At 43.0% G+C, this 25,546-nt stretch overlaps 1 protein-coding gene across 12 annotated transcripts in view; it reads left to right on the top strand.

Annotated features, from left to right (window-relative positions):
- Positions 1-25,546, top strand: part of LOC116845402 (protein tiptop) — a 244,921-nt gene that overhangs the window by 162,755 nt on the left and 56,620 nt on the right. For 6 of the 12 annotated variants that reach the window (XM_032818052.1, XM_032818051.1, XM_032818048.1 and 3 more), the window contains one exon: positions 7,047-7,178. The exons of the other annotated variants lie outside the window; for them this stretch is intronic. In XM_032818052.1, coding sequence (XP_032673943.1) covers positions 7,112-7,178 — 67 coding nt within the window. In that variant the 5' untranslated portion in view covers positions 7,047-7,111. The remainder of the gene's footprint in view (positions 1-7,046; positions 7,179-25,546) is intronic. 12 annotated transcript variants of the gene reach the window in all.

The following is a 25,546-nucleotide window of genomic DNA, read 5'->3' as shown; positions in this document are numbered from 1 at the left end:
GCACGCGCGTCCAATGAATCAATCGAGTGCCATCCGCACCGAGTCCTCACCCTTTTCTCCGCATCTTGCGGCTTTGATCTGTCGGACGCCCTTAACGCGACGGCGACGGCTCTCCGGAGGGGCAGCAAGTTCGCAACACTATTCTCGATCCGCGCCACTTTCTCTCTCTCTCTCTCTCTCTCTCTCTCTCTCTCTCTCTCTCTCCCGGCGCTTCTTTTTCATTATTTTTGAGAGAAGCGCGTTGAACGCCCGATAGCTTTAAGAGACGCGTCGCGGATGTCAAACGTCCCCGCTATTTTGGGTCCTACCCTCGCCTCCCGGCTTTCATATTCGATTTGCGTCGGGGAGGATCTGCGTCCGTTCCTCGCCGCTGCGCGTTTTGTATTTCTTGCGACTCATGCAGTTTTAAAAGAGAGAGAGAGAGAGAGAGAGAGAGGGAAAGAGAGAATCGCATTTTTAGCGTTTTTATCAAAATAACACACGAGAAAAAAAAGTTTGATTGGATTAACTAAATTAACGCCAATCGGAATTTTCTGGTTCGTTTATATATTTTCACCAGATATTTAGTTAATCAAATGTTTTTCTATGCAGAGTGGTTCTTTATCGCAAAATAGAATTTGGACCTGCAACTCGAGTCGTGATTCTACTTTCGATATATCCCCAATATCTTAACGTCTACTCTGATACTCTGAAGTTTATATCTCTTTCGATTCTATTTAACCCACTGACTCTGTCGGGAATTCTCCTTAGGATCTGCAAGTGGCATTTTATGCGTTTTCTGCCATTTAAAGGCGTTAAGTAAGGCTTCGGTGATTAATCCCTAAACATTAAAGTTATATGAACCTTGAGCATGGATAAATTTTATTCAGCGCAACTTCTTCCGCTTATAACTCCCAGAAAAATAATCGAAAGTTAATGTTGTTTTCTAAATCAGGCTAGAGAAATAATCGAGGGATAATGATTCTGTTAATAATTGTGCGATTCGATAAAGGTGAAAAGAGTTAGAACAAAACACATTTTTAAGACGGTAACGTCTAAAAAACTGGTCTGGCTAAATTTCTTTTTACCCATGCTTAGCGTTCTAGGTTTAAACATACACTGATCTTTTAGAATGTACAGGTATTAGGAAGAAGATTAGGTCGACAGTAGGGTTAAAATTTCGACTCGGCAACTGTCACGGTTCCGCGCCATACATCTTTTCAAAAGTATTCATCAACTTCAAGGAATGTAACGTATCACTTGGACGAGTGTCTTATTATTTTTTCTTGCACCGGTGCTCACTCGCGCCGGTGCTCGTCCAAAAATCATTAGCTCCAGCATCTCGGGAAGTCACCAGGTCGCCCTTATCGAGTTTGCCACTCGCGAGCGAACGAACGCGATCAAATTTTACGGGCGGAGAGACTGTCGAAGACTTGGAGCGGAGACGTGGATTAGCGACGACTATCATTTCCCATTAAGGCACGCTCTCGCTTTATTATCGTCGTTAGCCGCGAAACTTGGAACGCGCACGGGTTCGCTGCATGTTCGCCGATTTCGGCGTCTCTCGCCTCTCTGTGCGCGGAACCTCGGGCCAGTTGTTCACGTCTCTCGTCGAGCGGCCGTTGTTCTTTTTCTTCGGCAATGCTGTGACACGAGCACGGCGTATCCCCAATGTTCCCAGAATTCACGTACGCGTCATAAATAGTGCCCTACTCGCACTCCACCGTCTTCCGGTCTCTCTCTCCTTCGGCTTCTCGCACGAACCGACGTTTTCCAATATTCCGAACTGCACTGATTCCATCTGGGGTCCCTCCGACGTCGCTGCTTTCCCTCCTCCTCCCTTCTATGTTTCTTCGCCGAGTCTCATGTATCGATCGAGGCGCGCGTGTGTGTGTGTGTGTGTGTGTGTGCGCGCATGAATTCTTTTTGCGCCCTCCTCAAATTGGCTTACGTTCCTGCGCCTGATATCACGCAGATGTGACGATAATAAGTAACGCGCCACGCTCGTCCTAGATACATCGAGCGATGGTCTCGTCCTTCTGACGGAATCCTGGTCTTTAGTCACGAGTCAAGCTCGAGGTCGGTGGCTGAAATGCTCCCCTTGGCATCGCTACTCGATCGTCCCACGACATAATCGTACACTGAGAAGAAAGATATAGTACACATAAATATTGAGTTGTGATAGTTGCGTCACTCTAGTTATCTGTGTGTGATGGTAATGTATACGGTTGATACGACTCAGTTACTTTGGTACGTTAACTACATGGATTGTCTGAAAAGTATGTAGCCTGACATGGCGCGAATTTGGCCAAGTCCTTATCAGCGTATTTCGGAACCTTCCTTTATTGGGTTAAGTGTGACAGTGTAAAGTGATTTGCCGATTAGTCTTTGTCTGACAGTGTGCCAAAGCGAGCGATGGCTCCTGCGTTTGGTCACACCAGCAAAGATTGAATTGAGTTCCATTGCGTCTCGCTCCCTTTGGCATGATTTCACCGCAATCCGAAGGACTTTCAGCACTGATTTATAACCGTCGATGAAACCTGGTATATTAGTTAAACTCCAAAAACGAGAGAACAGTTAAAATAATCAACACACAAAGCAATCCGAGACTTTGGCGCACTGTCAAAGGCGGGTAATCGATAGATTACTCTATACCATCTCATACTTAACCCTAATAAAGGATGATTTTGAAATACAGTGATAAAGATTTAGTCAAATTCACGCTATCTCTGTATCAGGCCACGTACAAGCCACATACATCAAGGATGTGTTCCTGGTCTGGTTATGGCAACCAGAAACCGGTTGGGGTGACACTTAGCCTGAATACACTCCGGTTGGAGCAACCAGGTATCGTCAATGTTGATAACTCAACAGTTGTTCAGTGGTTGCAGCAACCACATAATTAGTTGTTCCGTACTTCACTATCGAGTCTGGTCGGCACAACCAGATTAATCGTCCTGTGTTCTCCGTGCACAGGTTATTCCCCCGCGCTCGTCAATTTCAAACGTGTGGCCGTGCAAAAATAGCCGCAACTCTGTCCACTTAGAACGTAAGCCATGTCAATTCTCACTGTGCGCCGGCAGTTATACTTGAGAGCTCGCGTACGTCACACTCGCACTCGTTGAAATATTCTCCGAGGCTAAACGCAACAGCGACGTGTCCCGCCGTAGAACGATCTCGAGGAGATCCCACTCGAGTTATTCCTCCGTCACACGAATCCATTCCGTTGAATGGAATTGGCGCCAAGCATTTTACGAGGCATGCGCGCGCACGTCCTCGTAGAGCCGCCGGCATGGGACTGTTGTGCGTCGACCTTTACCTAACAACCCTCCCGCATTATAGCCGCCACCTCGCTTTCTCTCGCTGCACGGCGGCAACCACCCCCGTCGCCAACCCTGACCTGATTTATGAGATTCTGGAAGCTTCTACTCTAGCGACGCACGCGTTTTCGGTCTCTCTCTCTCTCTCTCTCTCTCTCTCTCTCGCTCCCTCGGTCTCCCTTGCCTTTTCTCACCCTACCGCTCTCGCGTAGACAGCTGGCTAGTGTTTCCACGGGCGCACGTACACGAAGACGCTCGCACGTGGAGCCAGGCACTGCACTGCTGCGTTTCGTTCATTTCCGTCCTTTTGTTCATTGCGGTCGTGAAGAACGAGAACTTATTTCGATACGTGTCTCGCGATATGTATCGAGAGCAGCGTCCTAATTAGTCCAGTGACGGGCCCTTCGATCGCGTCGTGCAGATACCATTGGCCTGGCACCTTATCAATTTACGTTAGCCGAAACGTGCGGCAACCGTGGTTGTCTCTCAGCCGGAACGCGATGCCATTGTCGTTTTCAAGCGGCTGTGTTTCTCGTCAGGTCGTTCGATTGAAGTTCGCGCTCGCTTTCGCGACTATATTAACGAGACGCAATCTGCAAACTCCGTGGAACGCGCCGCGCTCGGGACACGAGACAGTTACGCGCGCGTTGGAATATTTCGCATCTTCGAGAGCGCGAGAACTTTTGGCGCAATTAACGGCGACGTCGAGTCCGATTGAACATTTCACGGCCGAAGATTAAACTCTGCCCTGTTCGCCATCGACGGCGTTATTACGACCGTGTGAGGCGAAATTCCGCAGCGGCGGGAAATCCAATTTTTAGAACGGTCTCCGGTGCGCGTTCAGCGCGGGGATCTCTTCGTCAACAAGTAAATTTTCTTTACCTCGTGGAGAGAGGAAAAAATTCGGCCGAGGGCTGGGTGACACAAAGCCGAGTGATTTGTGACGTTCGCCATTCTTTTGACCGCGCGGCAAGGTTCGCCCTCTCTGTGCACCCCCTCCTGTTCGCCCCTTCCCTTCTTTGCCGTCTTGCTCGTAGATATGGCCGAGTAATATACGAGCCCTGCATCTGTTCCCCGAGTGACGCAACGTCCCGCCATAGATCACACCCAGGCTTTTAGAGAGTGAAGGCTGTTAAGGAGAGCGCGAGAGAGAAGGCTGCCGAGAGAGAGAGAGAGAGAGAGAGAAAAAGAGAGAGAGAGGTAGATAGGGCGAGACGCTGCGAGAAGAGAAGAAAGAGAGAGCCAGAGAGTGAGATTGAGGGAGGAAGAGGGAGGGAAAGAGTGACAGGGTGACGTACTGTTACTGTTAAACTCGCCTGCACGTAAAGAAGAGCATGAGCAGGAGTGCGGCTGCCTCTCCAGCGTGTCGTGGCATGGGGCTGAGGGGAATGAGGTAGAAGTGGTTGCCGTTGGAAGACCATGGAAGGTGGACGGAGACGTCGGTGTTGTTGTAAAGGGACGTACGGACTTGGATCGTGGATCAGAGAGACGAATGTAGTGTGCTCCTAAAAACGTGCACTTAGTCGGGACTCATTAACGCGATCGTAGCGGCGATATTCGTGTCGATTGTCCCGGTAGGAAACTGGGAGAAAAAAAATGTTGAAACGTTCCAAGAGGAACTGTTTCACCTCGCTCGAAAGAATTTACGAGAGAGACGTACGATTAACAAACATTTCGCAAGCGTTTTTTTTTTTTCGATAATATTCAGGTAACGAAGCAAAAGTATCGCTTCGAGATTTCGCAGTTACATCTCCCGGAGAGTTTAATCAGAGTTGTTATTTTCCTCGATATTCGCCTGTCGATATTCGCGAACTAAAGGAAGCTAAGGATCTACCTCGAGCATAGACAATAGTGCGGCTGGTATCAGACGTGGCGACAAGGTCACTCCTGCGAGACCCAATCGCGCGCCGAGGCATTCGTCGGCGCGAAAGCCAAACAGCGACTTTTTCCCGACCGTCGAGACCGATCTCGTGATCGTTTGACGTGATATTGAGTCGAAAGTGAAGGAGGAGATACACTCGCTCGCTCGACTTACGTAATGAGCGAATAATGTGGAGGGGCCGAGTGGCCGACTCGCATCCCCGTTCGGAGAGTATCACGGTAAATCAGTACCAGCTGAGCGATATATTGCCCGAATATGGGTTAAGGAATTTCCTCGGCTCGCGTGAAGGGTCGAAGGTGGGCGTGGGAGGGCAGCAGCAGCGGGTAGCGCCGGGGGGAGCGAAGGAGGGCGACGGTGGCGGCACGATACAGTACGCCCCTGGCGCACCGACGTAGAAACCATTGAGGCGAGATATACGAGCGAGAGTTTGTTTGCGCTTATGGCCTACGTCTGGAAAAGGGAAGGTGAGGGTAGGGAGAGGAGGGAGAGGGAAGCTTGGCGTTTTATCGGGGCACCCTTATGCCTATTATGCCTTCGCGCTCCGCTCCGTCACGCCGCGCGGCACCCCCGCGCTCCCTCCTGTCCCACGTTCGGCAACCCCCCTGCCGGCTGGGTGACGCGGCGTGCGAATTAAAACGCCTCATAAATATCTGAAACAAAGGCGGCCGCTTTCGAGGGCGTACGCCGGAAAGATATACGGCTGGTTACGATGGTCGGTACCGGGTGGTTAAGGGATGCGGGACAGGGCCGGGGGTGTGAGAGAGAAAGAGAGCTGCGACGCGATCCTAGGTTTGGCACCCTTCGTAAAAACCCGTCGAGGAGGGTGGATCGCGCTCGCTTCCTCTCGAGAATCGCGAGAGAGCCTCGCGTCAATTGGGAAACCCACCATGAAAAAGCGCGGATTTTCCCGGGAGCGATCGGTTGGTTTCGGCCGGCTGATGTATATATCGCTCATGTCTGATACAAGCTGTCTCGGAGGTGGTGAATTTTCTATGATGGAAATTAAAATATAGAAGAACACGCTATATCGACTGTGACATTCACGCGTTCATAGACTCGTTCGTGAAGCTTCGAAAATGTGCAAGTCGTTGAATTACAATGCGAAAAAAATTGAGAAAAAACGCGCGACTTTTGCGTCAGGTCAATGTGACATCGCACATTTATTGGAAGTAATTTGTTTTATTTATTTAATTAAACATGAAGAGAAATATGTACTTTTTTACAGAGAAAATATTATATATATGCTGTAATTATATTTCCTCTTACAATGCCTTTTATAAAACTGGACTATACCGAAATTGTGATATAAATATTATAGAAACAGTAAATTTGATCAGTAAATAAACAATAAATTTACCTAATGTATAAAAAATATTCAAATAATTGCAATAATTTTTTGGTAAAAAATCAAACGCTTTTCATCCAATTTTAAGAAATATACGAGTATAGCAATTTTGGTCATAATTCTCTATATATGATCCAAGATTACCACAACAATTTTTGTCGCAATTTCTACTATAATATTTTCTTGGTGTATACACAAGGTGATAAAAGGAGATAGCAGGAAAAGAGGGAAAGAGAGAGGCAGGAAGAAAGAATGGAAAAAAAATGCAAGAAGAGAATGGAAAGAATTTATTCAGAAGAAATTATTACGCTCTCTCTCTCTCTCTCTCTCTCTCTCCTTCTCGCGCATATAATACTCATTAATATTCATTTCACAGTGACGTTATTAACGCGAGCGCGATCCGGTTATCCGATCACCGATAAGTCTCCCGGTGGTGTGTTAACGGGGACGCGTTTTCGCGATTGCGTTTTCGATCTGACGTGTTTCACTAAGGAATTCGTTTTGTCTTGTTCTCTTTCAGGTAAGTAGTGGTCTCCGATCGTTTGAAAAGCGAGCGGCCCGCAGCCGCCGCACCGGACGGGAGATATGCGCAGCAAGCAGCAGCCCAGGCCTTCTTTCCGATGGCCGCAGCAGCGCGGTGATAACCTTACCGGTAAATATTCATATGTAACATCTCACGCACGCACGTAAGCACGCACGCACGCACGCAGATACAACACACGCACACGCGTGCGCGCGCACAAGCGCACGCACGTACTTTACTATGATTCTTTCCTTCTCTTTATTTTGCATCCAGACACTTCTCACGTCCCGACGAGATACCGCTTCCTCGCGTGTTGCATAGCGGTATACCGTTCGCGAGAAAGAAGCGAGATCGATCGGCGATTAACCGATGCTGCACCCGTAGCCACTTGGAGATTATTAGTCTTAGATAGTTCATCGATTGTTGCCCGCAAACGCGCATTTTTCCGCTCCGCTCACAGAATAGTTTCCAGATTCATTTTGACCTTTCGCACCGTCTTCTCTCTTAGCTTGCCGCTGAGTTCGTTGTCTGTGAGCGACGAAACGAGTGTGTTATGGAGAGCATTCTGGGTGTTAGCCGCACGGAACCAAGAGTTTGGTCGGATTAACCAAATTTCCGGTGAAATATGAACGAACCAGAAATTCCAGGGCTGAAGTTCGCACAATTCTGTTCGAGTTAACAAGACTTCTGCTAGTTGAGCTTGAACAGAAAGTCTCGGAATTTCTTCCATTCATATTTTAGATTTTTGGATTCATATCTTGGATTTTGACTTCCTATCATTCATATCCTTTGGACCCCATCAGAAATTTGTTTAATCCAATCGAGCGTTTTTTTCCGTGTGAGATCAGAGTTGGGCGTCGACCGATGAAAATTTTCCTTAACTAAAATAATCGGCAAATCGGTAGTTGAAATTAATCGAAATCGTACATAAAATCTCAAGCGATTTCATCGATTGGAGAAGTTAATTATTAATTAATCTTTAATGTGACTTATTATATCAATATTTATTAGCATTTAAACTTTAAAAATGTGCAATTCACTAAATAAATAAATAAATAAATAAATAAATAAATAAATAAATAAATAAACATGTCCTTATTAATAATTGATATACCAATCGATAAGGTCATATTTTATTACGTGTTTCATTATGTATGATTATTATGTATGATTGTTATTTTGTACATGATAATTAATTGACTGATTGATTTCGATGGTTGATTTGCTGATTATATTAGTGAAAGAAAATTTTCGTCGATTATTAACGCGCTCAATACTGGCAGGTGTCCTTCGGCCGCGAGCTTTATCCTTCGCGATTGTGACGTTGTTGAGTAACGTTCGATCTGTCGCCTTGAGAGAACACGGTAAATCATCGTTTCTATCTCTTATTTTCCTCATGTCGCATCGTCCACGCTGGAACTTGCTTCTCGGAAACGACGGAAGCGACACCCGTTCGCGCATTCCCGATGAACGCACGGCGGAGCGCGCGATTCACGAAATGGTGTCTTGTTCGTTTTTATTTATTAAGATGAGGAAAAAAGTAGAAAAATTCGATGCGCGCGTGATGCTCCTCTAAATTGTTTACACGGCTTTCAGCTCGCGGTCTCGCGTCGCGCAAACGACATCGCATTGCGCAATGGCCATCACTATATATCTCGCCGCTCGAGCGTTATCGAGCGAGCTTCACTCCGCGCCGCTCGCGAATTCACATTCCCGCGGTTTATCCCGCGAAGCCGCGCGTCGTCAATTAAGAGATAACGACGGCCACCTTTCCGTTGGCTCGGCTGGACGGATCCAGACGCGTTATAAGCTTGTAATCACGATTACCTTGTCATTTTGCATCGCGCGGCTCCGAGAGACGGGTCTATATTACAAAATCATAAAGTGTTAGCGCGCGCAGCGTCCGCGGAGACGGCGAGACGGGGCACACAAGTGGCGGCCGCTCCGCCCGATCGCATGATAGATATCTGCCAACATATCTTGCCTCCTTTCCGCGTGCACCGCACTCGTGTTACCCGCGTATTCTGTGTACCTTCTCTCTCCCTTTTCCCCCGCGCGCTCGGCGATATATACTTTACAGTATAAGAGCAATTAAGACGATGAGGCGTGCCGATAACTCGCACGCCACAACCGGGTCGTTTCGCCGCGGCGCGAAGACACACACATCGAGAGCCGAGTCGGCCGTTTCAATTTGCAAATCCACGCGCGCGCGCGCGCGCGCTGATTAATAAAATAGAGGGGAACAAGTATAACGAGTCGAACGGGACACAAGTCGAGAGCACGGATCCGACGGGCGAGTGACTGCGCGAGTCGAAAGGCTGGACAAACGGAGCAACTGGTTGACTCCTTTCAATTGCAGATGCGACGTAACTCATATGTACGCGCTCATACCTCCACACACACTCACACGCGCACACACACACACACACACACACACATACATATGCGCGGTTCCGCGCGCGAAAGTCGCCGGGGTCTCCGCGACGAGAAAGTAATTAGCGAGACGCAGGAGAAACTAATAAATCGAACGATAAATCGGGAACGGCATTGTGTAACCGGCCGCCGCCGTCGCTTTGAGAGCGGCAAAAGACAATCCTCCCGAACCAAGCAACTGGTTGACTCGTCTCTCGCTTGCAAATCCGACATGACGCCGTAGCTCATTACGTCGCCGGAACGTCGTCTCGGAATGGAGCCGCAAAGCGCGATAGCCGGGCGACTTTTCCCGACCTATCCGCGCCGCGAGACCGGTAATCAGCTCCGATTTCTCAGATCGCATAGCCCGTCGTCGTCGGAAGACCGCGAGCGAATTATCGCGAGCCGGCGCGACGCGAGGAAGGCGATCAACGCGAACAACGCGCTCTAGGCGGCTCATGTGGCGTAATTTGGACTGTGTGTGTGTGTGTGTGTATATTTTACGAAATTTATATTCCAACAGAAATTATACGACATTAGCGTCAGATCTTTGAGGGAACGTGATAAAATATCAGCGTGCGAGTACGAGTTTATGTCGTTTATCGAGATATTCGATTACATTCATTTCCCTTATATGATGTATTTTTGCAGTAATGCCTGCGGTACACTGCTAATAATGTTGTCTCTTGAATACATTACGCCCGCGCGGTTATTTTCATTTTCAGGCAGTTGTTACTTGCGCAATACACACACACACACACAGACACACATACACACACGTTTAAGTATAATAGCAGGGGTTGTGGAAGAGCGGGGACGTCTGTTCACTCTAAATCAATTACCGGGGCGGTCTCTGTACTGTGTCATTCTCCTCCATCGTCCGACTAATTACTTGTAATACGACATTACACGGCATATAAATCTCACGCCCATAATAAATTTACTTTGAAAATTCAGGCGTGCTCGGTAACACGACGGGACATGTCGGACTGTATCTCCGTCGACAGTGAGGCAGAGAAAAAGAGACAGATAGATGAGAGACAGAGAGAGAGAGAGAGAGAGAGAGAGAGCGCCTGTGTCCTCTCTAAAAACAACTTTGGCGCCAGCTGGAAAGATAGGACTCGGTTGTTTTCATTCCATTCATAGAAGATGCATATCTACAGGACGTATCTCATTCGCAATAAAGCTCACGGTGGTGCACATTTTTCGTTTTACGATCGAGCATGTTGCGTTTCGTGTATTTGTTGCTGACTACGCGCAACTTCGACATCTTTGGACGTTGCCAGATTCGAAGAGATTTAGTTGCAACAGTGTCTTCGAAAGTTGGTCGACTTCCTTTGCTGGATATAATCTCGACTAATGTACCTCGTAGTTGAACTCTTTGTAAATGCAGCTCACGAAGAAATTCTCTGCAGACGAACTTCGCAAGGGGATTCTACTCGAAGACGGACCCTTTCTTTCTCTTTTTCTGTCTCTCTCTCTCTCTCTCTCTCTTTCTCATACACACACACACACACACAACCAATATTATCAATATTTAAGTATCACGTTAACAAGTGCATTTTCACGGGATAAGCATGTGACTAATACCACGAAATAAGCCAGAAGGGCACTGTACAAGATTAAACCCTGCAAATATTCGCTCCCTGATACCTCGAAATGCAAACCGGTGGTGGATTTGATCTATCCCCACACCGATTATTGCTGCGCTGCATTCACTGGGCATGACTGCAGAGGTGAATATTAGATTGAATCGAGCAATGAATGGAGTGAAGACTGAATGATTAAGTTTACCTTGGGATTCAGATGTGGGGCGAACATATAACTCCTTATTACAAAACATTGAGATGACGGATATGGAAGATATGGAGGATATAAAGTGATTTCGTACCTGATTCATTATGCGGTATCATGAAAAACGTAAACAGCCAATCGTTTACAGCCATGTTATGACGAAATCAATTTTCAGATTCTCATAACTTTGAGTTTTTTATGATCTGAACGTTTTCGACGTTGCTATTATTTTATATCAAGTATATTCTCTCTTCTATTATAGTTACTGTAAATAACTATATTACACGCAAAAAAATCTCAGTTGGTGCAATCGAATAGGAACCAACTGAAAATTAGGTGATCAGAAGCGAACTTCTATTATGAAAACTAATGCTGCAATTCTAAGCAAATATACAAGTGAATCGTAAAATCGTAAAGTCATAGCTTACGAATAAATCGTTGGTAAAATTCACAAACCGTAACTTTATTGACTTCTAGTTAGTCGTAAGATTTACGAGAAATCATAAACATTTACGAATTATCGCATAACATTCGGTCCGCATAGATTTGCCGATCTACTTATAAGTTCTTACGAGTCTTACGAGAACAAATTACGAGTTTTACGATTTTGCCTAGAATTACAGTATAATATTTCTGTTGTCGCAATAAAATATTCGTCTGAACATTTAGCGATATTAGAACTCGATTGGGATAAACTGAGAACAATTGTCTACACAGAAGCCTCATAAAGGAATTTTTCTGTTCCTACAGCCGAGTTTTCGTCTGATCCTTGAACAACCGAAAATTTGATTGTACCGAAATTGTTTTTTCCGTGTAAATGTGAGCATTTACGTTGGTGTCGTTAACTTTATTGTATACTGTGCTTTGCACTTTAGAGGACTTTCTCTCTCTCTCTCTTCCCCTCTCTCTCTCTCTCTCTCTCTCTCTCTCTCTCTCTTTCTCTTTCTTTCTTTGTCTTTCTTCGAAAAGACGAAAATATCGCAGTCTTCGGCGAACGTAACGGCAATCGATCGACGGGTCGGAAATTGGCGAAACATTTACACGTCGGGAGACTCGCGGCTAATTAAGTGTAAATCATGACGTTAATGGAATCGCCCCGGTATAAAACCGCATTAATTGAAATTCGCGAAATTCGAGGGACGATAATAACAATAAACGCGCGGCTGCACAATCATCCGCGTGTGCGTTATTTTGTAAACGGAATGCATTCTTTCATTCCCCCCGGCGGGGCCGCGCGGTCTCGGCCATGCCGCCCGCGAGATTCTTTATCCGCGAATACGTGCGATTTTAAGAGCGACCGTTCTCCCGACTTTCTCTGATCGAATTGCAATTTGCGAAATTATTTTCGCCCCGTTCTCCCCTGCTCGGCCCGCGCGAGTATTAATTATTTCGCGCTGCCGTCGCGCTCTTTCACGGAATGCGTCGAAAACGCGATGTATTTAGAATAATAACAATAATAATAATAAACTATCGCGCGAAGCATATTAAAATGGAACGGGCGCTGTGGAATTTACGAGGCGTATCAGCTTTCTTCGGATCTCGCGGCGCCCCGGCGTACGCGTTTTAATGGTTAATAATTTTGCGCCGGCGGCGCGCCGTCGTAAAAACGCGCCGCGCGGCAGAAAATTAACGTGCTTTAATCAGCGGAATACATCGGAAGATACTCGAAAAGGCCAGCCCGGCACCGCGTGTCCCGCAATCGAGATACGCCGCCAACGACGACGATGACGACGACGACGACGGCGGCGGCGGCGGCGGCGATAAATTTCGCGCGCGAAATGTGTCATCGTAATCGCGCCAATGGTAAAACTCACAAGGACGCGATCGGTCGGGAAGCCGGGGCGATTTGAAATTTTCGTCCTATTTTCCGACCTCGATATTCCATTTAACGCCTGCTTTGATGCTCTGAAAAACCTATATCAGCCTCTGATTCGATTTAATCTACTAGCTTTGCCGAGAGGTTCTCTTTGGAACCTACAAGTGGTATTTCATGTACGTTTTTTTACCATTTTGAGGCGCCAAGTGGGAAACTCCAGTTTCCATGTGTAACCCTTTCGCTGCCAATTTTGTTTTCTGAAAGTACAACTTTTCATTTTCACTTCATTAAATTTTTTTCACTTTCACTTTATTAAATATATTAATATAACGTACTTTTAGCAAAAGAAATTGAATTTTTTATGTTTAGCGCCAAAGGGATAGGGCCGGAACGACGATGTCCCATTAGAGTTTTCGCAAGAGAACATATTTGTCCCAACGGTAATAAGTAGAGTGATCCCGAGTCGAAATTGTGGTCTTATGTTAAACCTTGAATTCGCAGCAGAAGCAAAGTAGGGTTAAATTCTAATGATAGGTTTAATGACAGGTTTAATTCTAATGATACAATTTACTCCTACTTTGACTCTGATGATGTCCAAAGTTCACTTTCTTTAGTGTGATGAATGGAATAGTGAGACTAAAAGTAAGATCAAAATTTCGACTCGGGTTGATTAAATGGAATCAAAAGAGATGATGTAGGTTTCAGACTATCAAACTACACAGAGAGATTTGATTGGATCAAATAAACACTTCTTGAAATAGTTTAAACGAATTTTTTAATTAATCGAACAAAATTTTGTTTGACGCAACAAAAATATTTATTTGCGGCTTAGTTCCAAAGAAATATTTTTGTTGTGTCAACCAAATAATTTGTTTGGACTATTCCAAAGAAACATTTATTTGACTCAATAAATCGTTCTCTCTATGTGTGTTGAAAGTAATTGTATTCACAGTAACATCAATTAAATTATTTAGTAATAGTTACTTAATATTAAATATTTAATATGAAATATATTATAGTTATGAACAGATATTTGATAATTGTTATGAAATTCTTATATCCCATGTAATAAAAGATTCAGTAGGTACGAGTTCTATTTTGTTACCAGTATAAGTATGTTTTGTTGCAGAACAACGAAAAATTCATTCATTTGCTGTTACATTGTTTCAATATCTATTATTACAGATGGTTGGTTAAACCTACCAAACATTTTGTAACTATTACAAAATCGCTTATTTTGCTCAACTATTCAATAAGTTTTATTTACCAAATATATTCTGGAAGCAAATAAATTTTACTTCTGTCAAATAAATAATTTATGTTAAAGAACTAAATTAATTAATAAGTATTGCCATAGCTTTGGGCCGCTATATTTACGTCTACCATTTAGTAATAGTAACCAAATTTTGATAATATTTATTAAATTCTTCTCTCAGTGTAAATATGATTATTATTAATGACGGGGAAAACATACGTCGCGTTAATAGCGAAAGGGTCAAACACCCTGATCCTTCAGAATATACAGATGTTGGAGAATTGAGGTCGAGAGAGAGGGAGAGAGAAGAGAGAGAGAGAGAGAGAGAGAGAGAGAGAGAGAGAGAGAGAGAGAGAGAGAGAGAAAGGGGGGAGGGAGAGAGAGAGAGAAAAAGGGGGGAGGGAGAGAGAGAGAGGAGGCGGAAATTTCGACTCGGGAAACAGAGCTGGTTTCATTTCAGGTACTCCACTACGATCCCATTGCGTGTCCCCGTCCACGCGTTCTAGCAGTGACGATGCAGATGCACCTGCCTGCCTGCCTGGCGGTGGCTGCGTGTGTGGGTACGCGACGACTCCGTGAAAATTAGCGGCGCCGGCCGGGATTTATTGCCACGCGTGCTCGCTCGGCTCTCGTCGTCGGTAAAAAAATATATGGCGGCCGTGTTCATCGCTCGATTATGGTACATTTACCGGGCGCGGAAATTCCTCTTTGCTATCGCGCCGCAACCGATTGGAGTTATCAGTCATCAGCCCTGGCACACTGCGTGCCGTTCTCAGCGGGAGAAAAACGGGCCGGAAAACGGCTCGTTCTCGCCTTTCCCCTTGCAACTTCTCGAGCTGTAGCGACGCACAGGCTATCGTCTTTCGACGTTTCGTGCAAATGGATATTTAGGGCAGTTTCTCGTTAAAGATCGAGGGAAGACTTGTCTAGGAATTATTAGCTTGGTTTATAACAAAAGTCTTTTCACACATATTGAACGAAGGTAAAGATACAGAAAACAGGTGCCACCTCCGATTAGCCTGATCTTGATATGTTGTTAAGGACATGGCCTTGAGTAACAATCAAAAGGTTTTAGTCGTCGCTCGTTGTTCGTTAAAAAGTTATTAACTAAAGAAGTTGCATCAAATGAGTGTAATTTTTGGACGTATATACAAAAACATCGAATTTGTACGTTAGAAAGATGCCTGCTACACACACATATACACTGCTCGCCAGCAAACGCGCTCGCCTGCCTGCCCGGGCGAGCTCTCGGTGTGTGTGTGTTCCTATAATATTTGAGGTTTTATAAATAGAAAATAATAGAAATAAAAAAGGTGCCTATCCCTAGCCGTGTAACTGGGGGGCTACGCTCTCCAGACTCTCCGCATCGCGGGGGGGAGCCAAGTTTTTTGTGAGAAATTCTCACTTTTTAGTTTAAGTACAACAGACTTGCCCCCCCCCCCCCCCTCCGCTGCGGTACAGGGGGTCTGGGGGGCTACGCCCCCCAGTTACACGGCTAAGGACAGACACCGTTTACATACTATACTTGATATACTCTGTGTTGATATTAATGTATCTTTTTTTGTGAATAACTTTTTAACAAACAATGAGCGCCTGTTAAAATCTTTTGAATGTTACTTAGGGCAGTGGCAAACACTTTCCTAGCCTACAAATTTGATGTCTTTGTATATACGGTGTCCAAAAATTACACTCATTTTATGTAACTTCTTTTGTTCATAACTTTTTAATAAACAATAAGCGACGGCTAAAATCTTCAGGTCACTTAGAAGGGTGACCTATATGACATATGTCAAGGTCAAGCGCATCGGAGGTGGCGCCTGTTTTCTATACCTTTACCAAAAAGACTTTTCAGTCAATCTTAGAGAATCTTAGTCTTATGTACAACCTCAAGAGAAAATTCTCCCAAAGCTGATAGGAAGATATTCCAAGCACAATAATTTTACACAGAGGAAGAGAACTATTCAAGAGATAACAATTATTTATTTGTTAGATACTAATAGCATATTTACTTATACTCATGTAAAACATTTTTCTAATAAGAAAATACGCATTTTCGCAAAATCATTTCGTAAAAAAAGCATTTGTTTATTCTGTTTAAGTAAAAGAATCCAGATTGAAATAAATATGTTATTAGTACCCACCGAATGAACATTTTTTTATTTTTTAGATATTTTTTCTCGCAATGTAAAGTTTGAGGAATCTTCTCTAGTATCTCTAGTATCTCATATCGTATATCTTATAAAATATTCTGCTTCAAATACACATATTTCTCATGATTTAAAGGGAAAAAGAAAAAATAATATCTAGGATAAACTCAGATATGATGGCCATACGGGAAAGATGGCCATAGGCTGTAATTTCTCTAATAATTGCAAAACATTGCGTTTGTGTATTCAGTCACAAAGATAATCGATATCTATCGTAGTGTATGTGCGTACATTTTTCGAAATAGCAAGATTATGAGCATTATATTTTTATTTTCGACTACCTGTAAAATTTCTCATGTATCCACTAAAACTTGCTGTAACGTAGAATAAATTACAGTTAAATTATCGCAATCAACGTTAGATCCATAAAGTAGATATGTAAATTGTAATATAATGCATTTTTATTTTCATTTTCACTATTTGTTTATAAGTACTATTATAATCGTCTTTCACTCACATTTTGGGTAAGTTGGCCTACTATCATTTTAACATTTATAAAACAAAGGTCGTTATATTTTAAAAATTATTTTCAATATTACAGTAATTAAATCTTATGTGCAATATGTTTTAATCAAAAATTGGATTTAAAATTTATGTTTTGTAATAGAAGTTTCTATTTTATATGTATATTATATATTTTATATGTATATTATATTTTCCACAAATAATATGTTTTAAATATCCTATAAAATAAATATATCAAGTAATGTTCTTTTCATTATTTTATAAAATAATAAGTATAGAATCTTGAACATAAAATATGTATGGGTCATCTATTCGTTATGACCATCTTGTCTTACACATTTAGGTAAGATGGCCAATGCTCATGTTTTGATCTTTTTGTAATAAATAATTTCACTGAAGTATTTTCCTTTTAACTCTGATGGTATTATGTAATGTACGCTTTAGTGAAATAGTGTACCAAACACTATTAAGAAATAACAATAAGAAATGTATTTTTTTTTGTATTTTAGTATGGCCATCTTATCCGAGTTTACCTTACTAGATATTTAAAAAATTTTCCGATTATATAATAGTTCATTTCTTTAGAAGAGGGATATTTTTTGCCTCTAAATTTTCGTCCAAAACTTGAAATTATATATCAAAATTCTCTTCATTTAAACCGAGTACTTTTACTCGATTTAAGTAAATAATACTTGGTTTAAATTAAGAGAATTTTGTTTTAAGTAAATATATTAATGACATCTACGTAAGAAATATTTGTTAATTTTTAAATATTTTTTTCTCAATGTAAGAAATAACATCTTGCAACTAAAGTCCTTTTTTTAATGAATATTCTTTAATAAATATTCTGAATATCTCAATAGTCTCCATATGAAGTGTCTCATAACTTCACGTTTCCCAGCTTAGCGTCTTCAGTCTCGAGTAACATATTCTACACGGAATTCACATGGGGGTGTGTGAGGGATGATTATATCTTCTACATATATTTTCTCACGATCCGTCTCTGTGCTGGGCCGCGGGCATCGAAGAAACGACGCAAAGTGTATGAATTTTTCTACAAAAAAAAAAAGACAACTCTACAAAGATGCACGCTTGCTCCGCTGCATCGCGCTCGAGTGAAGATAAATTAATGAGATATCGCCTAAGATTTCCTCGGGAAACCGCTGTCAATCCGGCACGATAATTTATATTTCCGTTGATGTAAATCTTCCTACTTGACAGCTGCGGGCCCAACGTGAGCGTGCCCAAGTGGTGCAGAGCCGCGCTTTCACTTTACAGAAGGCCCATTAATTCTAATTTCGCGTCATTGATGGTGATCCCACTTCTCGTCGCTTCGTTTTTCTCGAATCGTTCGCTCTTCGACCGGCTCTTTCAGTTCCTCGCTTATCGTCGGCGCGCGTCGACAGTTTCAAGATCGAAAGCCTGAACACATCGCCACGTGCGATTCTCCGCGAACCTGTAAATCTGCACGACCCACTTATAGTGTTACGATACGTTTGTTCCTGTACATTTCGCGGGACGACGGATTCGATCCTTAATTGCAAAATTCGGCGTCTCTCCGCGCTCGAGCGCGAGAGGGAGGAGTTGAAAGGGACGAGAGAGAAACTCGTGAGCGAGCGCGATCGCGAGGAAGTCGGAAAAATATTGTCCCAGGACAAGCCGTCGGTAATAAGCCGAGGAGGAAGCAGGGGAACACAGCGCGGGAGCGGAAAGCGGGAGAAAGTACGAGGTCGCGTGCGTGCGCGCGACAAACACAGCGTCGTCAAAAGACAAGCTTCCCGCACCACCCTCGGCCGGCGATCGTCTCGCTCGGCGATAACCCGTGGACGACGTGACAAGTGAAATTCTGTATCCACGAGTCGGTCGGCGGGGGATATCGGCGCACGTCTAAATGAACCGTTGTGCCTTCTGCTTTGATTTCAAAGAGGACCCCTAACAGCCGAGGAATATTCATTTAAATATCTGTCAATACTCGGCCGGCCGACGCGGCCTGCCCGCGCTACCCTGGGGATGGACTTATGTGCCCGGCTCTTCGTCGTCTCTCCGTCGTGTGCGCGCCTCCCTCCCCCTGCACGTGCACATGCACACGCGAGTGGCTGTGTGCGCGCGCGCGACGCCGATGTCTGATCTCTGTCGCAGGTATCCTCGATCCACTTTTACAACCTGACCGTCCGGGCACCCCTCGATTCGGCGTCTACGTCACTCGATTTCCCCCAGCTTGAAGTTTTTCTCGCATCTATATATACGTCTGTACAGACGGCGAGCTGTTAATTGAATTCGCAAAGTACACTCAGCCGTTTTGCGCCGCCTCCTTGTGAACATTTCTTTCCGAAAAGTGACGAATGTGCAGCGTGACTAATGTGTCTTTTATTATTGACGAGCACGCAACGGGCCCGGTTTCTGTTTATAATTCGGCGAGGAGGAGCGAAATTGAAGTTTTGCTTCTGCCTCAACTGGGCAAATTCAGTCGAGCCTGGAGGATCACTGGAGAATCTCGAGGTGTAATACTACATTAGCTGTTGTACTACACTAGCTGATTGAGTTAATTAGGTTATTATTAGTTGAGTTGGGTTACATAATACATTGCCTATCGAGGTGAAGAATGAAGAGTAAGTGCAAGTGGAATATTGAAATAATGGAACATTAAGTAATTCTCGAGTAAGTGCTCCTCCAAGCCTCAACGCGAAGAAAACAGCAATAAGTAACCACTTGTAGCATCGCGCGCGCGCGCAAGGTAAGATAATAACCTGCCCGACTAGAAATTTATCTCGTAGTCTTGATCAGGTCGATCCCAATCTGATTGTGGTTTATACACAGAGTTTACACACAGAGATATTATTACAGCTTCTTCTTCTTATATAAATCCTTCGCAATTTTGTTATGTTTCTAGTAGTATAAGAATAGACTTATTTCTCAGCAAGTTATATCTTGCTGAGAAATAATAATTTCGCTAGAATTATACTGTATTTCCCTAGAAACACAGCACACTTCTCGACAGCATATTTTAGTTTCTACGATGTAAATAATATACAAAATGAGTCTAAAATGTCGATCTATTTTCCGATTATATACATAATTCTATAGTAATTTTCACTAGAGAAATCTGTTCGTATATAAGTGTATGACGTTATCGAATTTTGACAAGTCTGATAAGTCATGCAACACAGTGTGGTAAATCGGGAGTCCTTATTAATACTAAATAGTATTGCTAATTGGAGCCTTATCAATAATTAGGAGCCAATATTACCACACAAATGCCATATAACTGTACTTGATAATGATATAAATTTCTAGTCGAGTATATAGTATTGTATCTCGAGATTCGTCGTTTCTTGTAATATCGACGTTTTGACGAATTGTAAGATTAATGTGGAGCCGAAAGTTCCTCTCGGCTAGCCGACTGACTTGCCAATTGATATCCGTACACGCGCACCGAGATGAGTATTAAAAGTCGGCAAGAGGGACGCGCGCGAAGAAGGAGAGGCGACGGGGACGGGTGCGAAGTGACTGGGTGAAAAGGTGATTTTGCACGACAGGAAGCAGCTTCTTGGCGGGTAAGGTGGGTGGGTGGACCGACCAAGATGGTTAACGTCGTGGCCAGAGGTGGATGGGGCAGGAGCACTTTGCGTGCGTCATTTAAGAGAAGCTTAATGCCGCCGTAAAACGCGCTAACGGCCGCCTCGCGTCGCCCCGCTGTCTTCCAGGGGCGGCCATCGTTCTTCCGCTTCTGAAACCCCAAAGCGCGGCGCGATCGCCTCTTTATCCCGCTTTCGAACTGGCCGTCCTTACTCGGCCCTAAGCTACGATACGCTAAGAGGTCTTTCGCTCACAAGCGAGTTAACGTCACCTTCCCCGTCGCGTTACCTACTCTCACGTGCTCGTGCGCGCGATTTTGCAGGGGATTCACAAACTGCACCAGACGGGCATGGCGCGTGCGTTTCGCGCGTTGCATGAGTGAAAACGAGCGGAAAAACACATTTACGCGCGCCAAACACCCCGGTCTCTCGCTGCGGAATAGCAGCCAGTCAGCGCTGTAATCTACACCCTCCCCCAAAAAAAGAAACTTCAGCTCTGCAAGGCGCTATTTCCTGCAATCCCATATTCTAAGCGAAAACTTTTACTGGAAAAATATTCCTCTTCCAAGTGGACTATTAATCGGGGATCTATTAGATATTTTATTTGTTTCTTTTTTCAATAGGAATATGTTTGCTCGAAGCGGAATGCCCTTTTACTAGAAGAAATGTCTATCAGGAACAAAACTTCTGTAGATGAAAGATGAAGTTTTTCCAACTTGAAGTGCTCGGAATATTTTACTGTTGATTTTAGAAGAGTTTAGAAGAGTTCTCTTGAAGTCATAGGCAAGAGTACAATCCTCTAAGATTCAGAGGGTGCCCCGCTAAAGATAAGATTATATTTTGTCGGATATGCGTACATGATCTGAACTCGCGCGATCTTCGATCTATTGTTACTCGTACCTGCAACCACCGGCCGGAAAGCCGCTCGTATCTTCAATCACCGTGTAATAGCATTTGTTTGACCTTTTACGGCGCGCTCTTCGAGTCGCGATCTCGTCGTGCTTGACTTATCTCGTCACGCAATTCACACACTTGCTCCCGTCTACGTGTAATTAGATCCTGTCGTGCAGTTCTACATGTAAGACAGCATGTGGATTATTGTTGCCGTCGTGCTCGAGATGTTATTCCACATATTTTGTCATGATACAATTAGCACGGCAGACGAAAAGGCGCGAGATCCGCAGTCTTCGTCATCGTAGCTCGCGAACATTCGTTTTCCGTTGCTGCCACTGTCTTTCTTTTTCTCTGCTTTTTTCTCTCTCTCTCTCTCTCTCTCTCTTTCATTGTTCGTCTGTGTTTTATGATGCTCATAAAGCGTCGTATGAATTTTTATTATTATTGCCGGCCAAGAAACGATCCTCCTTTCGCGCAGCGCCGGACACAACTCGTCGTTGCGTGCCGCGTGACGCCTTCGATTGCAACATAGAAGGCCGAATCTCGTTAGCTGTCGCTCGCGATTGCGGCACGGCCGTGTGTTATCACAGACAATCGTGAAGGTATAATTCCCCGTGTAGATTATCCTGCCAAAGTACTGCCTGGTATACGTTTCTGATCGCTCGATCTTCCCGGGTTGATCGTTCGTGCCACTCGACGTCCGCCATTGGCCGTATCGTATTTGCATTTTTTCCTCATCGAAGCTACTTTATTTTCATTCTGCGATCTGCGCCGCGATGAAAAATGTATCTGCCTCTTAGGAGTCGGCATCGTGTATTAAGGATTGTCCCTTCAAACCATATTTATATATATGGCTGAATTAAAGGCGGGCTCATTACGCGGTTTTTAAATCAGATTAAAAGCACAAGCAGGAAACGAGCACGGTTGTGCCATAGATTTCGAGATTACGTCTAGACGGATTCTTTATCGTATCTGCGTGATGTATGCCAGCTCTTTTTTTCATGCAAACTATATGGAAAATAATGCGGATATTAAAATATTCGTGTATTAAAATATACAAAAGAGATAATTAAATTACGAGGCAGTTACGGCATTTGTTTCGCGTATTAATTACAAATGTAATGTTTACAATAAATACCACAAATCGCATGAAATTTTCATTTTCATTTTGTGTAACACATTAGTAGGCTTAACTTTGAAGAATGTAATCAGACAATTCTGCGGACTTCAACTCATTTAGGAAGTAACATTCAAAAATTTACGTCGGGATTCTGAAGATTGTATAAGGATATTAACTTTTCTTGATAAATGTTTCGACAAGTTACAGTTTTCAAACTATACGGAGAAAAATAATTTTGCTCTTTTAGCAAAATCGTCGTTGTTACTGCATATTCGTAACATCAAAAAAATTTAGTTGATGTAACTGATTTTACAAATTATTCGTTATCAGAGCAGTAGTTTCGTTGCTAGGATAGAAAAAATTTATTAAGTGTATTTTTCCTAAGAATCACGTTAATTTGCTATTAATAGAAAATAATGTATTCTTAGCGAATTTATTTGCTATCGGAACAAAATTGCAACTGCTTATATAAATCCATCGTGGTTTTTATAGCAAAATAATTTGTAGATTCAGAAAATAGTGATTAGTATTCTTAGCAAATCTTTTTGCTGTCCATATAATAACGAAAAGATTTTGCTAGACCAGCAGAAAATTTGCTGGACCAGCAAATTATTTTTCTCTGTGTATATTCATAGATTACTCGCTGTCTACATACGTGACATTTCGTACATAGTTTACGTTGTCACATGTAGACGTTGTCACATGTAGTATCATAATTTACGCGTAACGCCCAATCCTGGAAACGAGGTCCCTCGTCGATATGTTGGGGTGCAAACTGCGGAGTGAAGGGGTGAGCCGCGAATCCTCCGATTGCCCGGGATGGGGACGATGAGCGCGATTTCGGAGGAAAAGCGACAAGGAACAAGCAAACCAGGCCCTCGTGCACTCATCCAGAAAGATACATCCTGCATTCAAGCAAATATTACTTATTTCAAATATTTTATAAGTCCATACACCCGCAAATCTATCACCAGTTTAACGTAAACCTCAAATTTATTCCAAGTACAAGACGAATTCCGGTAAATTTAGCATCTCAATCAAGTATATTAAATCGAAACAAAAATTCGTTTTGCTCACTACGTAGTTTTTCTTCGACGAAGTTTTATAATATTCTTATGAAGAGAATAGATGCTTCTTTTGAGGATACAATAATGGGCTCTTCTAGGATTTGCGTAGTAGAGTAAACTCGAGTATTATAGCCATACCGAGAAAGATGGCCATAGGCTGTAATTTTTCTAATAATTGCGAAATATTGCGTTTGCGTAATTAGTCACAAAGATAATCGATTTTCATTGTAGTGTATGTGCGTACATTTTTCGAAATAGCAAGATTATGAATATTATATTATATTTTTATTTTCAACTACCTATAAAATTTCTCATGTATCCACTAAAACTTACTGTAACGTCGAATAAATTACAGTTAAGCTATCGCAATCAACGTTAGATACATAAAGTAGGTATGTAAATTGTAATATAACATGCATTTTTATTTTCATTTTCGCTATTTGTTTATAAGTACTATTATAACCGTCTTTCACTCACATTTTGGGTAAGATAGCCTACTATCATTTTAACATTTATAAAACGAAAGTCGTCATGTTTCAAAAATTAATTTCAATATTACAGCAATTAAATCTTATGTGCAATATGTTTTAATCAAAATGTTTTATCTTATGTGCAATATGTTTTAATCAAAAGATTGCATTTAGAATTTCAGTTTTGTAATAGGAGTTTTTATTTTATGTGTGTATTATATTTCTCACAGATGATATGTATTATATTATCTGTGATAATATAATAATAAAACTATAAAGTAAATATACTATATTAAAATAAATATGTCAAATTATGTTTTTTTTCATTATTTTATAAAATAATAGGTGCACACATTTTGAACATAAAATATGTATGGGCCATCTATTCCTTAATATTATGATCTTACCTGAAAAATTCAGGTAAGATGGTTAATGCTCAAGTTTTGATATTTTTGTAATAAATAATTTCAATGAAGTATTTTTCCCTTTAACTCTGATAGTATTATATACTGTAGGCTTCACAATGAAGTGATGTGCCAAATGCTATTAAGAAATAACAATAAGAAATGTATTTTCTTTGCATTTTAAACAAGTATGGTCATCTTATCCGAGTTTACCCTACATTTTAGGATTGTTATCAAGAAAGTATTTTTCGTAGAAGATTGCCATCGTTTAAGGAAGAATAAATTGAGTTCTCGATTTTTTTGGTGGCGGAATATTTTTGTTCATGTATCAGCAATTTTTTATTAGAAGATAAAATACAACAAGAAGATAAAATTGGCGGCGGAAATAATTATAATTTTAGTGACATTACTGGAGGAAAGTGAGCTGAGCAGTAGCTTTTCTCAGCGGTGGAATGAAATTTTTGTGTGCCCCAGCGGCATTTTAATCCGACCGACCCGACCGACGACGTCACTCGACCGCGCCGAATAATCAGTCGGAGGATTCGTGATGGGTGCCGCGCAGGGCGAATTGTCGCGAAACAACAAAAGAGAGGAGCGCGGTATTAGTCGGCCGAGCAAGTGGCTGGTGGTGCGCCGTCGGGGGCGGCGTGCGCCCCGATTCAGTCGGGGGCTGCTCCTTCGTCTCTCACGCGGGGCAATTAGGCCACGCATACGAGGAACTGGCTGTCCTCGTCCTTTAGCGCTGGCGATCGTTTAGATCGGATCGCGATCTCTCACGGCGGCTGATTGATTAACAACGTCATCTCCCGGCGAGCGCGCCCGACGTATGGCTCCGCGCGCGCGACAGTGATGTATCGTTCATTTATTCGCGAGCATAATGATCCTGTGTTTAATGCGAAATCGTACAATGTCCGTGAGCGACGCGCTCTTATTGCTCAATATGCACATCGGGAATTAGTCTTTGGTGGAAATTAATGTGCGAACGATTTGCAAGTTTATATATATATATATATATATA

Source organism: Odontomachus brunneus, unplaced genomic scaffold (assembly GCF_010583005.1).
Source record: "Odontomachus brunneus isolate Ranch 3 - 2012 unplaced genomic scaffold, Obru_v1 Obru_scaffold_051, whole genome shotgun sequence".
NCBI classification, from domain to species: Eukaryota; Metazoa; Arthropoda; class Insecta; order Hymenoptera; family Formicidae; genus Odontomachus; species Odontomachus brunneus.
The sequence above is the reverse complement of the archived record's forward strand: the minus strand, read 5'-3'. Positions and strand labels throughout refer to the sequence as shown.